At 45.5% G+C, this 15,957-nt stretch overlaps 1 protein-coding gene across 1 annotated transcript in view; it reads left to right on the top strand.

The window, feature by feature from the left end:
• Positions 1-7,891: 7,891 nt before the first annotated feature.
• ILKAP (ILK associated serine/threonine phosphatase) overlaps positions 7,892-15,957 on the top strand; it is a 29,718-nt gene continuing 21,652 nt past the window's right edge. Inside the window, exon 1 of the mRNA XM_053596521.1 lies at positions 7,892-8,709. Coding sequence (XP_053452496.1) covers positions 8,655-8,709 — 55 coding nt within the window. The 5' untranslated portion in view covers positions 7,892-8,654. The remainder of the gene's footprint in view (positions 8,710-15,957) is intronic.

Here is a 15,957-nt window from a genome sequence, read left to right as displayed (position 1 = left end):
GAGATGACCTCAGACAGGCAGGCTTCCAAAGGAAGACTTCCTGAAGGAGGTGGCCTGTGAGCCCTGCAGGACAGGTAGGGGTGGGAGGATGACAGAGGAGGCTTGCCTTTTGGACCCCAGAAGTCACCATGCTTCTAATTTTGACTTGAGACTTTCCAAAGGACAGGGCAGGAGTAAAGCACAGAGACCTTCTCCTTGGAGGAGTCTGGCCGCATTTGTGAGGGGTCAGCCCTGGCAAGCGTGCTGCCTTCTGTGGCGTCCCTCTGCTTCCTTTCTCGCCCCTTCTCCCCCACCTGATCCAGAACCTGCACACTGGATCTTGGTCTTCAGTGGCTTCCTGGGCAGCGGCTTCTTGGCAGTTAGCACTGGAAGGCTTATTGGATGCCACACACTCCGGCTATACTTCCTGCTTTCCCTGAGCTCAAGGGGTGGAGGTCAGGGGAGCAGAGTCAAAGTAGGGAAGAGGACTATTCCCAGTGTACCCCTCAAGGGAATGGTAGGCCCAGCTAGCAGGACCTGACCGCTCCAGACTCCTGACCCTATCCAAGAAGAGCAGAAACAGATAACAAGAAAGTTATCTATTGCATATAACAAATTTCCCCACAGCTTAGCTTAAAACACGTATTGTTGTCTCCCATCAGGGTGCCTTTGCCTCAGGCCTCCCCAAGCTGTAGTCAGGGTGTTCACCTGGGCTGCGATGAAGGCCTGGCCCAGAGAGGATCTGCTTCTCCGCTTGTTTGCAGAGATGGCTGGCAGGATTCAGTTCCTCATAGGCTACTAGACTGAGGGCCTCATTCTTTTCTGCTTTTTGGCTGGAGGCTCCCTCGGTTCTTTGCCACACAGGCTTCTCCAGCCATCAGTTCACAGCATGGCAGGTGGCTCCCATCATGCAAGATGAAAGGCCATCTCTTGGGACCTAACTTAGAAATGACGTCTCATCACTTTTGCTGTATTCTTTTGATTTGGGTTCAGCCCGCACTCCCAGGGAGGGGATTATGCAAGTTGTAGGTAGCAGGAGCTGGTGTGTTGAGGGCCGTCTCCAGCTGCCCACTTATGATGTGCCATGCGACCTCCTGTGTCTGTGCTCTTGCCCTTGTCCTTGGGCTCCAGGAGAGGGCTCGCCAGAGCACGCACCACTCTGTTCCAGTGCATTGTTACTCTGGTGTCTCATTGTTGTTTCAGAAGCTGAACCTGAATTGTCACCTCCTGAAATAGAGGTGTCCAGAGAGTCATGTACTGCAGTAACAAGAGATGCTCATTAGAGGCCTTCTGTCCACGTCTCCTTATGAAACCTTTCCATTTCCTAAGGAAATCAAGCATCTTTTCTTAAGTTTATGTCTTACTTTTATTTTTCTTAGAGCTGGATTAGCCCCCAATCTATTTATACTTCCAAAGATCCCTGATGGCATATTCTTGGGACTGGAGGAACATTAGGGAAATTCCAAAAGCCAGGTTTGGGAAAGAGCTCCACGCTGATGCCCTTGCATGTATCCACATAGGCCGCACAGACACGGCGTGGACTACAGCTGAATCTGAGTCTCAACATAGTGCCTCACTATCCTCCCACAAGGCCAGGCCCCACTCAGCTCCCTGGCTCTGTGAGCAAAGCTTCCTGCCAGGCCCACCTTGGGCACAGGCTATGAAAGAGCTTAGCGTGTGGTGGCAGCTCCTCACCGCAGGTGCCACTCACCCTTGTGTCAGTCACTTAGTCACTTTTCTCGGCATCACTCTGCTGTAGGTCCTCAGGGAGCTGGCTCCTTTTGTTACTGTTTCTTTTCTTGTCCATGAAAATAATAAAATCTGAAAAGGGCTCATATTTCTTTACTAGCAAATCTCTCTTGCCGTGTGCTTGACAGAGTGTTAGGAAAACTAGGGGAGACTCAAGAGGATGGAGAGAAAGGGCCCAGGCCTCACCCTGCTTGGGGAACAAACTTCATATGTCTCATTGCCTGATGACATTCTGCCCCTTCTGTCCTCCAGCTCTTGATCCATCTTTCCTGAGGCTTAGCCACTTCTCCTTCAGGATGTTAAATTTAACCAGATGTACCCCCTCTTCATTCCCCCTGGAGAGGCTGTGAAGTTAAAGGAAACTCTTGCTGGGCTGGCCTGCTCTCAGATGGACCAGCATTTGGAGCCAAGGGCTGGAGGACTAGAACCACTTTCTTTTCTCCTGCCAACACTTGAGCCGGAGTTTGACATTTGCAAGTATACTGGAAAGTTGAATGGACTTAGCCACCACCCGACCACACCACTCCTGCTTTATCACCTCTAATCAACCCTCATTAATCCACTTTGGTCTGGATGCATTTCAGAGTAGAGATGTCAGTCTGCCTACCCCTCATGACTTCAGCCTGCACATTGTTAACTAAAGCTCATTATTCACAGCTGGTTTGTTCCATAAGATGTAAAACTTACAATGAAATGCCCTGCTCGTAGGTGAACATTTGCTGAGTTTTTACAAATATATACACGTACCTCATCCCTCCTCAGTGTTCTGAGCATCACCACCCTCACTGCAGAAGGTTCCCTCAGACTCCTTCCTGACCAGTCCCATTCCCATGTAGGGGAGTGACTGCAGAGCCTGAAATAAAAGGAAAATGTATTTTTTCATATATTTTTTCTAAGAATGTTAAGGTAGGTGAAAAACCATTGAAAAAATTGGAAAGTAGGTGTATTAAAACTGAAAATATTTTAACTTTAAATATATTTATATAAAAACCAGTTATCAACTTCACTTGCCTGGCTTTAATAAAAACAAACTCATCATTATTTCCAAATCTACTCTTTTTAATATCTTGTTTTCACTTGAGAGAATTGATATGTGAACTTCTCTTGATCACTTGATGATCTTAAATAGTTATTAATTTTAAATTATTGAAATTTCTTTTAAATATGCCACTGTGCCTGGTATTACTAAGAGATTTCTCAAAGCTATTTCTGAAGCTGGGTAAGATTACACTAAGCAAAATTTGTGAATCAGTTTAGTTTTGGAAGATCCAAATACAATGTAAATTTTTTATTACATACTGTTGATTGCATATGGCTTAAAACTATTTCAGATGAAATTTCCATAGGACTTAAATGATCAGAAAATTTGAGTCAAATAAGTAGTTGCTTTGTGTAAATCAGATGTGTTCATAGGAAATAAGGTCTCCAGTGGAAGAAAATCATAATGTGAAGACATTTAAATTTTTTGTCTCCATTTCAAATGAAAAGTTAAGGCTTCTATAATCTCCTTACTTTCCATTTATAGGCACTTTTCCCTTAATAGTTGACACAAACATCTTGTGATTCATTTCCAATTTCTGCCCCTTCTGTCCTCTGAGCTCTTGATCCATCTTTCCTAAGGCTTAGCTACTTCTCCCTCAGGATGTTAGATTTAACCAGATGTACCCCCTGGAGAGGCTGTGTATTTTCTTTTCTTTTCTTTCTTTTTTTGCAGTTTTTGGCTGGGCCGGGTTTGAACCCTCCACCTCCAGTATATGGGGCCGATGCCCTATTGCTTTGAGCCACAGGCGCTGCCCACTTTTTAGTTAATTTTAAATTCAGTGGCTGGGCACAGTGGCTCACGCCTATAATCCTAACACTCTGGAAGCTGAGGAGTTTGAGACCTGAGCAAGAATGCGACCTCATCTCTATTAAAAATGAAAAACTAAAGCAAGAGGATTGCTTGAGCCCAAGAGTTTGAGGTTGCTGTGAGCTATGATGCCACAGCACTCTAGCTTGGGTGATAGAGTGAGACCCTGTCTCAAAAAAACGTCTGATTTCACATGAGTATTTTTACATATTAAGATTATGAATTGAGAAAGACATAAATTCAGCATAATCATTTTGGGGGGAAATAATGGCTTATACCCCCCTGTGTAGTCTGCTGTATTTGCTCCATTTTCATAGCCTCAGCCATAAACATTTTTTATGTTAGTATCTTTTTCCAACCTCTAATTTCATAAGATAGACCTTTCAGTTTTTCCCTTCATTTCAACAAAGCCATTACAATCTTCTCTCTCTCTGTCTCTTTCCTTTCTTTCTGAGACAGGATCTGGCTGTGTTGCCCAAGCTGGGATATAGTGACATGATCACAGTTCACTGGAACCTCAAACTCCTGGGCTCAGGCAATCCCCCTGAGTATCTGGGACTATAGGAGTGTACTGCCACAACTGGCTAATTTTCATAATTTTTTATAGAGACAGGGTCTCACTTTGTTTCCCAGGCTGGTCTCGAACTTTTAGCCTCAAGCAATGTTCTTGCCTCAGCCTCCCAAAGTTCTGGGATTACAGACGTGAGCCACTGCACCTGGCCTAAGTACCAGTATTTTTTAAAGGACACTTCCATTTTAGAAAGGCATCACAATGAAACATGTTTCCTGGTCAAAAATTCTGTTTAGGTAGCCAGGCGTTGTGGCGAGCGCCTGTAGTCCCAGCTGCTCGGGAGGCTGAGGCAGGAGAATCGTGAAAGCCCAAGAGCTGGAGGCTGCTGTGAGTCCTGTGACATCATGGCTGGCACTCTACTGAAGGCGGTAAAGTGAGACTCTGTCTCTACAAAAAAAAAAAAAAAATTCTGTTTAGGTCAGGCATAGTAGTTCTCATGACTGTAATCCCAGTACTTTGGGAGGCCAGTGTGGGAAGATCCCATGAGGCCAGGAGTTGGAGACCAATCTGGGCAAGATGGAGACCTCTATCTCTACAAAAAAGGAGGCTAGCCTGGTATAGTGTATAGTGGTGTTCACCTGTGGTCCCACCTGCTTGGTTGGCTGAAGCAGGAGGATGGCTTGAGCCCAGTAGTTTGAGATTACATTGAGCTATGATGATGGTAGTGCACTCTATGGCGGTGACAGAGTAATACTGTCTCAAAAAAAAAAAAAAAGCTAATTATAATGGTATAGGCCTGTTGGCCTAGCTGCTCAGATGGCTGAGGTAAGAGGATCAATTAAGCCCAGGAGTTGGAAGTTGCATCATGCCACTGTATTCCAGCCTGGGCAATAAAGTGAGACCCTGTCTTTAAAAATCAAAGCAATAAAAAAATTCTGGCTCAGCGCTTGTAGCACGGTGGTTACAGCATCAGCCACACACACTGAGCCTGGTGAGTTCGAACCTGGCCTGGGCCAGCTAAACAACAATGACAACCACAACAAAATAGCTATGCGTTGTGGCGGGCACCCACAGAGCCTCAAGCTATCGTCCTGGGTAGAGTGCTGTAATATCACAGTTCACAGCAACCTCCAACTCCTGGGCTCAGGCGAGTCTCCTGCCTCCACCTCCCAAATAGCTGGGACTACAGGCCTCCGCCACAACACCCAGCTATTTTTTGGTTGCAGCCATTATTGTTGTTTGGCAGTCCTGGGCTGGATTTGAACCCGCCAGCTTAGGTGTATGTGGCTGGCGCCTTAGCTGCTTGAGCCACAGGCGCCAAGCCTAAAATCATTTTTTTTTTTTTTTTGAGACAGAGCCTCAAGCTGTCGCCTTGGGTACAGTGCTGTGGCATCATAGCTCACAGCAACCTCCAACTCCTGGGCTCAAGTGATTCTCCTGCCTCCGCCTCCCAAGTAGCTGGGACTACAGGCACCCGCTACAATGCCCAGCTATTTTTTGGTTGCAGCCATCGTTGTTTGGCGGGCCCTGGGCTGGATTCAACCCGCCAGATCAGGTGTATGTTGCTGGCGCCTTAGCCGCTTGAGCCACAGGCACCGGGCCAAATCATTCTTATTTTATCACAAATAAGTGTGCTCCGAAACTTCACTCATCCATTAGCCCCCACTCTCCATGGGTCAGGGGTCCCAGCACCCCTAAGTCATCTGCAAGCTACAGTCCAGTGTTGGCCACAATGGGGTTTCATCTGGGAAGGATCCATTTCCAGGCTTACATAGTTATTGGCAGAATTCTGTTCCTAGTAGGCTCCTAGATTGAAGTGGATTGAAGTCCAGAGTTTCTTTTTCTCCTCCCTTCCTGTCTCCCTCTTTTCCCTTCCCTTCATTTCTTTCTGAGACAGGGTTCTACTTTGTTGCCCTAGGTTGGACTGCAGTGACATAATCATAGTATCAGACTCCTTGGGCTCCTATGATCCTCCTGCCTCAGCCTCCTGTGTAACTAGTACTTCAAGCATGCATCACTACACCCAGCTAAATTTTTTTTTCATTTTTTATAGAGACAGGGCCTTGCCATGTTATCCAGCCTGATCTCAAACTCCTGGTCTCAAGTTCCTTCCTCAGCCTCCCGGAGGGTTAGGATTACAGGTGCGATCCAATCAGTTTCCATTTCTGGCTGGCTATCAGCTGGGAGCAACAATCAGGTCCTTGCCACATGGTCCTCTCCATATTGCAGCCCACAGCATGGCAAGTTGCTTCTTCAAAACCCATTATGGGCAGTCTGCTTGCAGGATAGGTGTCAGACACCTGTGTTGAAGAATCATATAGATTTTTGAAGAATCGTATATACAGGACATCACAAACATCCTGTCTCTTTTGCTGGATTCTTTGGGCCAGAGCAAGACCACAGGTCCTGCCCACACTCAAAGGAAGGGGACCACACAAGTATTGAGTGTTAGGAGACAGGGATACTGGGGTTCATGTTAGTCTGTCTTCCCTGGAGGGGTCTGGAAGAGGAAGAGAGGGAGGTGTCAACCCTGGAAGGGGAGCAGATCGAAAGGGAGAGGATGGAAAGAAGAGAAAATTCATTCCTTTGGGGACACACTGAATTTTAGGTACTTTTGAGCCACCCAAGAAATACCATGTGGTTACTTATTTGAATATGTACATCTGGAGATGGTAGGAAATGTAAATGAACACACCAGGGGTGTGACAGGTGGTGATTCAAATCAAACGTGGATATCACCAAGAAAGGGAGTATGTAGCCGGGCATTGTGGCAGGCACCCGTAGTCCCAGCTACTTGGGAGGCTGAGGCAAGAGAATTGCTGTGAGCTGTGATGTCACAGCACTCTATTGAGGGTGACATAGTGAGACTCTGTCTCAAAAAAAAAAAAAAAAGACGAAAGGGAGTATGGAATACAGAGAGGATTTAGAAGCTATTCCTAAAAACTTGTATCAATTAATAGCTGGGCAGAAGTTGAGCCTGCAAAGGGGACACAGCTGGAGCAGCCAGAGAATAGAAGTAAAGACAAGAAAGTCATGGGTCCCATAAACCAAATAGAGAGGCTGACAGTATTCAGTATTTCTGGGAATCATGTGAGATGATGACTAAAGCTGGTTTCCTTTAGCAAGAGTAGGCACTCACTGGTGAGCTTGGCAAGACCTGTTTTGGAGGAGTCATGGTGTGAAGCTAGGTTGGGATGTGCTGAGAAGCAGGTGAGAGGTGAGGGACTGGGGATGGTTGAGTGTTGTTACTTCCAAGTATTTCTGTTGTAAGGGAGGAGACAGCAGTGGAGGTTTCAAACAGTGGTGAGTGTGGAAGAGAGGCATGGATGCTTGGTGGACCTGCCAATATCCTTCAGCTGGTCAGCACCAGAACCACATCTGGAGGTGAACAAATTGGGTTTATTAACTCACTACATCAAGGTAGACTACTGTAAACATGAGAAACTGGGGCAAGAAAGTTGTTGGAAAGGGCTTATAAGGTATGAGTCTGTATTAGTTACTTTGGGGGAACATTAATGGAAATGGGGCTTTGCTCTGGATTGGACAATGTCAGGAAGAGGAGGTAACTCCATGATTGGACATCTTGAAATAGCTTATCTAGAAAGCAAGAAGACGAGAAAAGGCTAAACTTGTAATTGGTAAAGCAGCAGCCGTCACTCTCAGTAGTGGAAGGGGGGCATGTTTGGTCATTTCTGTGGCTTGGACAATGTTCATATAGTTTGTGTTCAGATATAGTTACAGCGGGTGGTCTCATTTTTTTGTCTTGCTCTATATCACAGCCTGATGTTGATGTTTTATGAAATTATGTCCAACAAGAAAACACTAAGTGCGCTGGCCAACTCCAAGTCCTGGCTGTAGTGCTGGGCCAGCCCCCCATGTCGGCGTCTGCTTTTCTCTCAAGAGTGGGCAGGAGCATCGAGGACAAGCTCCTCTCTTCCCGCTGCCCACGTGGGACCGGCTGTGAGACGGGTCGAGGTACACCTCCTCGCTCTCTTGCATCTTTAGAGGTTTCGGTCCTAACGCACAGGGCCGCTCCATCCAAGCCTTGTTTTCTCAATTTCTAAAATGTGCCAAGAATCGAGACTTACTGTGATGATGGACAGACAGACTGAGGAAATGCCAAAAGCTCCGTGAAGCCTTCGGAGACATCAGGGGGTTGCCCTTGAACTCAGACAGTTCTCGCTGGACAGGACTTCTTGGCTAATAACTCGACAACACTGGACAGAAATCGGACGTGCCCGCCAAGGGAAAGCCGGAGAGTCTTCGCCTTTCGCCAACGCAGGAAGAACCGCGGAGGCGGGACAGCGCCACCTGCCCACCTACAGCTCGCGGCCCGGACCGGGAAAGTCTGCGCGCGTGCGCACTACTTGCCCCGCCCCCACCCGCGCGCAGCACTCTGGGCGGCCGGCCCACGCCGCGCGCGGATTGGTGACTTTTTCGAGCCCGCCCTCCGGATGACTGACGGCGCTCACCGCCCCGCCTCCGCCCGCCGCCGCCGCCCGGGTGTGGAGCCCGGCCGCTGCTCGCAGGCTGCGCGTCCACCGCCGCTGCCATCTGGCCTCCGCCATGGACCTGTTCGGGGACCTACCGGAACCCGAGCGCTCGCCGCGCCCGGCTGCCGGTAAGCGGCATCGTTGCCCGGCCGGCGAGAGGAAGGAGAGGGTGGGTTCGCGCCGGCCTGAGGCCCGCGGCGGCTGAGGCGTCGCCCGCTGGGAGGCGGCGGGCGGCGCGGGCTGCACGGGGCCTGCTCGGGCCTGCTCAGGCCTGGTCAGGCCCAGTCCGGCCGCCCGGTAACTCGTGGCGCTCCGAGACGCGCTCCGCCATTTTCGCTACGTAGGAAGGCCCGGGCCGCCGGTCTCGCGGCGCGTCTGCGTGGCGGTGGGAGGCTGCGCCGCGTGGGCGCGGGGTCCCGCCGGGTCCCTCGGGGACAGCCGGGTTCCCAGACCGGCGCGTCTTCGGGGCTCGGCTGTTTTTCTTATTTGCCCCAGAGATTGAATAAATTATTTGCTTAGCCATTCCTGTGTTTGAAACCCAGAAGCCAGGCTTACCCTGCGACTCTGTGATGAATAGTAGTGTTTTGTTCTCCGCCGGCTCTGCGGCCGCCCCGCGCTGGGGTTGTGGACCCGGCGCCGCTGGGGTCTGACTTGGCGGGATGCCCGCTGGACGTGGTCGCTTGGGCCTTACTTCCAGACCGAGCCTGGTGGCAGATACCTTCCTCAGTCCTACTAGATCCGAACGCCTGAGGATGGGGCTGTGAGTCTGTTAAATCCCCTGAGGGACAGGACGGTCAGAGGGGTCTGGAGACGAAGGTTGGGGGGCAGAGCCATCTTAGCTTTCTAAGAGCTGACCTGGGTTGTGCAGTGATTAAAACCGGCGAAAGTTAATGACTGGGAAATGCGCAGTGCCCTGCGGGGCGACGTTTGCCCTTTTGATGGGAGGTGGTAGAGGAGGCGGCCGTGTTTGAACTAGCCTTCTGGGCCCTGCCCCACCTCTGGGCGACAGGACTGCACTCAAAAGGGCAACGCTTAGGATCCTCGGATGCTGGCTTTTCACCTGTGCAGTCTTTGTGGGACTGTTGTGAAGTTTTGTCTTTTTACCCTTCTCAGTAATGGCACAGTTACTTTTCCCCACTCGCTGTGCTGATGGTACAAAGCGTCTAAGTAACTGGTCCGTAAGTCTGTGAACTTGACTAAACTGTTTATTTGCAAATAATCACAGTTCTGGTTGTGAGTAAAGACTAGCCTTGTGTTAGTCTTTTTTTTTTCTTTTCTACGTTGGGGTGTAACTTCTAAGTGAGTATGTTAGTGGGAGAGTCTGGATTCATCAATATGCCTGTAAACCTATCGTTTTTAAAATACCCATTACATTTTATCCAAAATTAATTTGGTTCTGCTCAGGGGACACCCCCCTGGACATGACATGAGGTCTGACAACTGGAAATCGCGGGAAGGGCATATTTTGCTGTTTTTCCCAAACTCAGCTTCCAATCTTGGCTGAGCTGACAGAGCAGCAGAGGGACTCCACTCTTTCTCTGAGTGGATTAGCAAACTGCTCCTTGTCTGAAGGCTCTGCCTGGCTGAGTGTGTTTTTTAAAAATAGCGTTAAAACAAAGAAGACATAGTTTTCAGAATTTGTAAATGGCAGGAGGCGCTCAGATAAGTATTAGAGTGACAGAATTGGGATCCGAAGTTACCACAACAGGCTAAAATCAACAAGATGAGATTTGATGGGTTAACAAACCATTTGAACAAGAACAGAAACTGATTTCACATTTTGTGAAAATACTGCAATTAAAAAATTAATTTGTATACCATGTTTTGTTTCAATAAATCATATTGATTGCTAAAATGGATGGGAGAATGAAGCTAAACTGCATCGTGACCTTCACACGTGATAGTGGGTACCACAGATCACTAAGCTAACGCAGTGAGCAATAAAGGACTAGTTGTCTTCACAATTCCCAGAAAGTTGTTTGGGAAATGGAACCAGACTGTTCATTTTTAAATCCAGCTCTCTCTCTGTGTGTGCCTTCTGTGGCTGGTCCTGCATCTGTAAAATGGGTGCTGTCTCCTCCTGTTACTGTAGGGATTAGAGAGTGTACTGCCTATAGTTGAGCTGCTTTGTAGATGTTAGCCATTATCATATGAGCCATCAGATGACTTTAACAGCTGTTTACAGTGGAAAAGAAATGCAGTCTTAAAAAATTTTTGAAAAAAACAGTGTCCACAGGGAGAAGATACTGTACTGCTCAGATCACATCAAATGTTCAGTTCTTTTGATTTTTGTTTTTAACATTGTATCTAATGTTTCTATCCCAAAACCTCTTAAAATGTTTTATAATCTTGAGTAAAAACTATAAAGAGTGCATTAAATGTTTTCAGGTGTTGTGCTAAATTAGTAGTTTTCATCCACGTGCTTAAGGTTTTAATTGCTGAGTGAATCCGGTTTCTTAAAAGTGGCTTATGCTTGTAATTTCATCACTCTGAGAAGCTGTGGTGGGAGGATTGTTTGAGGCCAGGAGTTCAAGACTATCCTGAGCAACATAGTGAGATGCCATCTCTTAAAAAAAAAAAAAAAAAATAGCCAATGGTGGGGTGCACTTGTCCCAGCCACTCTGGAGACTAAGGCAGGAGAATCACTTGAGTCTAGGAGATCAAGCTATGAGTTGTGTTTGAGCCGCTGCACTGCAGCCTTGGCAACAGAGTAAAACTTTGTCTCAAAATACAGAAGAGCCTCTGTAAGTCAACCACCCAAGAGACTAAAATAAGCTGGTCACATACAGAGGTGGTCAACCTAAGAAAGTGATATGTATATGTGCAAGGTCTGTGAAAATAAGGTCAGCTTAAAGAGATGAGCAGTATAGGGAGGTGATCAACTATGGAGGTTCTACTGTGTATATACCCACACACACGTTTTTTTACCTAAAAGAATTATGTTAGTTCATATCAGAGAGAAATGGGATTTTTCTGTCAGACTCATAAAAATGCTGACTCAATGTCAATTCTTTAAGATTGACAGCTTATATTTGGCAATCCATATAAGTTAAAGGTGCTTCAGCAGTAACTTGGTTTCAATTTATAGAGTGGTTCTTTTGCATGTTTGGTTGCTACACCAGTATATTTAAAACTGATAGTCAGCTGTCAAGGACTACATAAATATTTTGCTTAGCAGACCATGAGCGTTAAGGAAAGTGGACGTATACACTATTGCTGTGGTTGTGGAATGTCCTGAAGTTCCTTCCCCTCCTTGCCTTTTCTGATAAAACACCACTGTAGTGTTTGGAAACACCTGTATCAGTTTTGTAGTTGAAAAGAAAGTTCTAATGTAAAAAAACAACTTAGGCTGGGGTGGTGGCTCAAACCTGTAATCCTAGCACTTTTAGAGACTGAGGCAGGAGGATCACTCGAGCCCAAGAGTTTGAGACCAGGCAGAGTAACATATGAAGACCTTGTCTTGGGGCTGGGGGTAGGGAAAATATATATATATAAATTAGCTGAGTGTGGTGGTGCATGCCTGTAGTCCAAGCTACTCAGGAAGATCACTTGAGCCCAGGAGTTTGAGGCTGCAGTGAGCTCTGATAAGGCCACTGCACTCCAGTCTGAGTAACACCAGGGAGACCTTGTCTCTTAAAAAGAAAAATACAGGCAAAATATTATCAAACCTTTTTGTTACTTTGTCATACATAGTAACTTTTTAGCTGAGTATGAGCAACCCAAGAGTATTTTGCTCAGCTTAGTACATAATTTCTAGTAGATTTAGCTTCAGAATGTAGATAACTGAAAGAAAAATTCTAATTAAGATTAATAAAAAACATTTTCAGTCTTGTTTCATTCTTTTGTTGTTGTTTTTTTTTTTTTTTTTTTTTTTTTTAAGAAAGAGAGAGCCTCAAGCTGTCTGGGTAGGGTGCCGTGGTGTCACAGCTCCCAGCAACCTCTAACTCCTAGGCTTAAGCAGTTCTCTTGCTTTAGCCTCCCAAGTAGCTGGGACTACAGACGCCCACCACAACACCTGGCTAGTTTTTGGTTGTGGTTGTCATTGTTGTTTGGCAGACCCGGGCTGGATTCAAACCCATCAGCTCTGGTGTATGTGGCTGGCACCTTACCTGCTTGAATTATAGGCGCCAAGCCTGTTGTTTCATTCTTTTTTTTTTTTTTTTTTAATTTGGCCGGGGCTGGGTTTGAACCCACCACCTCCGGCATATGGGACTGGTGCCCTACCCGCTGAGCCATAGGCGCCGCCCCTGTTGTTTCATTCTTTATTAGGGTTCTTATATTTAGAACTTGGAGAGCCTCTCCCAACGTTTTGGGTCAAAGTCCCACTTTGTTAATGATTCCAGCCCCTAAGACTGTGGTTTCTTTGTTTTGTTTTGTTTTGTTTTTGTTTGTTTGTTGGCTAATTGGAATTTCCCTCATATAGTATAGAATCTATGATCTACAGATTTTGATTTTTAAGGAATCCAGATGCAGACTTCTAAGTTTGAGCCTTTCAAGGTTGGAAAAGGTATTCTGAAGATCTGATTAGAGCCTCGGAATCACCTTAAAATTAGGTGATTTTTGTGAAGTTTCTAAAAGGGTTTCCATGTGTAGGCAGTGTAGCACCTCTCCAAGAACATGGGGAAGGAAACCATACTTCCTGGATTTCCTGGATTTAAATCCCTACTTTACTTTTCATTGGCTCTCTGACCTTAGGCTGGTATTTAACCTTGGTGCCTCAATTTTTCCATCGGTAAATAATAATAATAGTACCTACCTGATAAGATTATTGTAATGATTAAATGAACTAAAATACATAAAATCCTTAGAATAGGGGGCCTGACAGGGTGTATTAATTACCATTTTTATAAGCCATTCTCAGTTGTGGCCAACAGAATTTAAGATGGTCTCATTGTGATTAATTGAAGTATCTCTTACAGTATTCCTGAGTTAAAAAGAAGGTGATAGGTTCATTCTGTGCAGCATGGGAGATAGGCCAATCTCTGGTGATGATACTCATTTTGGGTTACTATCTTAGATTGAACTACAGCCAAAGGAGAGGGGCCAAGCTAGTACTAAGCTGGAAATTGTATTGTGAGGAATGCTTGCAAGAACTGGAAATGGATTTATATCTCGGGGAAAAGAAGACTTACCCAATTTTGTTGTCATAGTGGCAGTGAAAGGCCTGGTTTAGATGGGCAGAATAATTCAGAAATTAAAATCTGACCTGGTACAAGTAGGGTTGGTTGCTCTTTGAAACATCCCCTCCCCTCTCCTCTCTTAGACACCTGGCTGTCCTGACTGAATGTAGTATGATTGTTCTGGATCATCCCACATGCTTTTGCATCTGTTAGGTAGGAGAATGGGCTGTTTTTTTGTTTTTTTTTTTTTTTTTTTTTGGAGACAGAGCCTCAAGCTGTCACCCTGGGTAGAGTGCTATGGCATCACAGTTCACAGCAACCTCCAACTCCTGAGCTTAAGTGATTCTCATGCCTCAGCCTCCCAAGTAGCTGGGACTACAGGTGCCTGCCACAATGCCCAGCTATTTTTTGGTTTGTAGTTGTTATTTTTGTTTGACGGGCCCAGGCTGAGATTCCAACCTGCCAGCTCTGGTGTATGTGGCTGACACATTAGCTGCTTGAGCTATAGGCGCCAAGCCAAGAATGGGCATTTTGATTATTAGAGCAACCCAATGTAGTTTGGGCTCCTCTTTAGTGACTTGCTCTAGAAAGATTCTTATAAGAGGATTAATACATTGAGTAAATTCATATTCTAAATACCTTTTAATGGCCTTCTGCTACGGTTTATAAACTTCCCGTAGAGTCTTTGTGTTGCTTGTAAGAAAATGAAAGTATTTGTAATTCCTTAATTTGCTTAAGGTCATCACGAGGGATTAGAAATACATTTTTCCATTTGCATTAGGGGTATAAAGTAAAAGGTATGTTTTGTTAATTGAGGAATTTCTTGGTACTTCTGACCTAAAGACCCCTGAAGAAATTTCCTTCCTTGGAGTTTGTAAATTTTAATTAATTTATTTATTTATTTTTTTGTAGAGACAGAGTCTTACTTTACTGCCCTGGGTAGAGTGCCATGGCGTCACATAGCTCACAGCAACCTCCAGCTCTTGGGCTTATGTGATTCTCTTGCCTCAGCCACCCAAGCAGCTGGGACTACAGGCGCCCGCCACAACGCCCGGCTATTTTTTTGTTGCAGTTCGGCCGGGGCTGGGTTTGAACCCACCACCCTCGGCATATGGAGCCAGCGCCCTACTCACTGAGCCACAGGCGCCGCCCTTAATTTATATTTTTGTTTTCAAACGAAGAAAATCGATACCTAACTTCTTTCAACATAGAGACAAAAAGATGAACCTCTTGGGGGGATATAAATTAAACTTCTTTAAGTGAATAGAATTTAAATGAGAACATTTTAATACTTGTACTCTAAGGAACAAGAGGTGGATAAAACCTGTGTGTTTGGTCAGTGTGTTGAACTTTGTAGGAGATGAACACATACTTTAACCTTTCGTCCTTTGTTTCCCCCAGATTCTTCTGTGCCAGTTCAAATAGTTAATAACTTAAATACAATTTGGGGGAAAGCTGGAGAATAATAAATGGCAATTTAATTTTATGTGGAAAGGGATGATTGGGCATATAATATTTAAAACATTATTTTGGAGTGTAAATCTTAAGATTTTTTGTAAAAAAAAGTTTTCTGGCTTCTGATTCAGTCTTTGATTATCTGATGCTCTTTGTTTTCTCCATAGATGTTTATTGAATCAGCATGTGCTGGGGCTGGGGACACCAAGTTGCAACAGATTTTCTTCCCTTACATAATATCATTGAAATAGGGTATTTTAAAACCTGTAGATCTTTGTAGATCCCTGTTCCTCAAGTTCTGTCTTGAGATACAAAAGCATTGCTTCCTTGGTCTAGAATCAGTTTTTTTTTTCTTTCTTCTTCTTCCCAGGATTTTCTCCTCTTGAGACAGGGTCTGGCTATGTTGTCCAGCTGGAGTGTAGTGGTATGATCATAGCTCACTGCAGCCTGGAACTCTTGGGCTCAGAGTATCTTCTTGCCTCAGCCTCCCAGGTAGCTAGGGCTAAACGTGCATGTCGCCATGCCTGGCTTATTTTTTAAGTTTTAGTGGAGATGGGGTTTTTCTATGTTGCCTACATTGGTCTCTAACTCTGGCCTTCAGCAATCTTGCCTCAGCCTCTCAGAATACTGGGATTATAGGTGTGAGCCACCAGTCTCAGCCACAATTCTCTTTTACAGAAAGATTTTTAAATGGTGTTTTCAATAATGAAATTATTAAGAAAAATATTTATTTTCCTCACAGTATCCAGTAGCCCTTAAAGTGCCTGTTGGGGCATCACTCGTTACTTTAAGGTTGACTAT

This window comes from Nycticebus coucang, chromosome 7 (genome assembly GCF_027406575.1).
Source record: "Nycticebus coucang isolate mNycCou1 chromosome 7, mNycCou1.pri, whole genome shotgun sequence".
NCBI classification, from domain to species: domain Eukaryota; kingdom Metazoa; phylum Chordata; class Mammalia; order Primates; family Lorisidae; genus Nycticebus; species Nycticebus coucang.
This window is presented reverse-complemented; position numbering and strand designations above follow the sequence as displayed.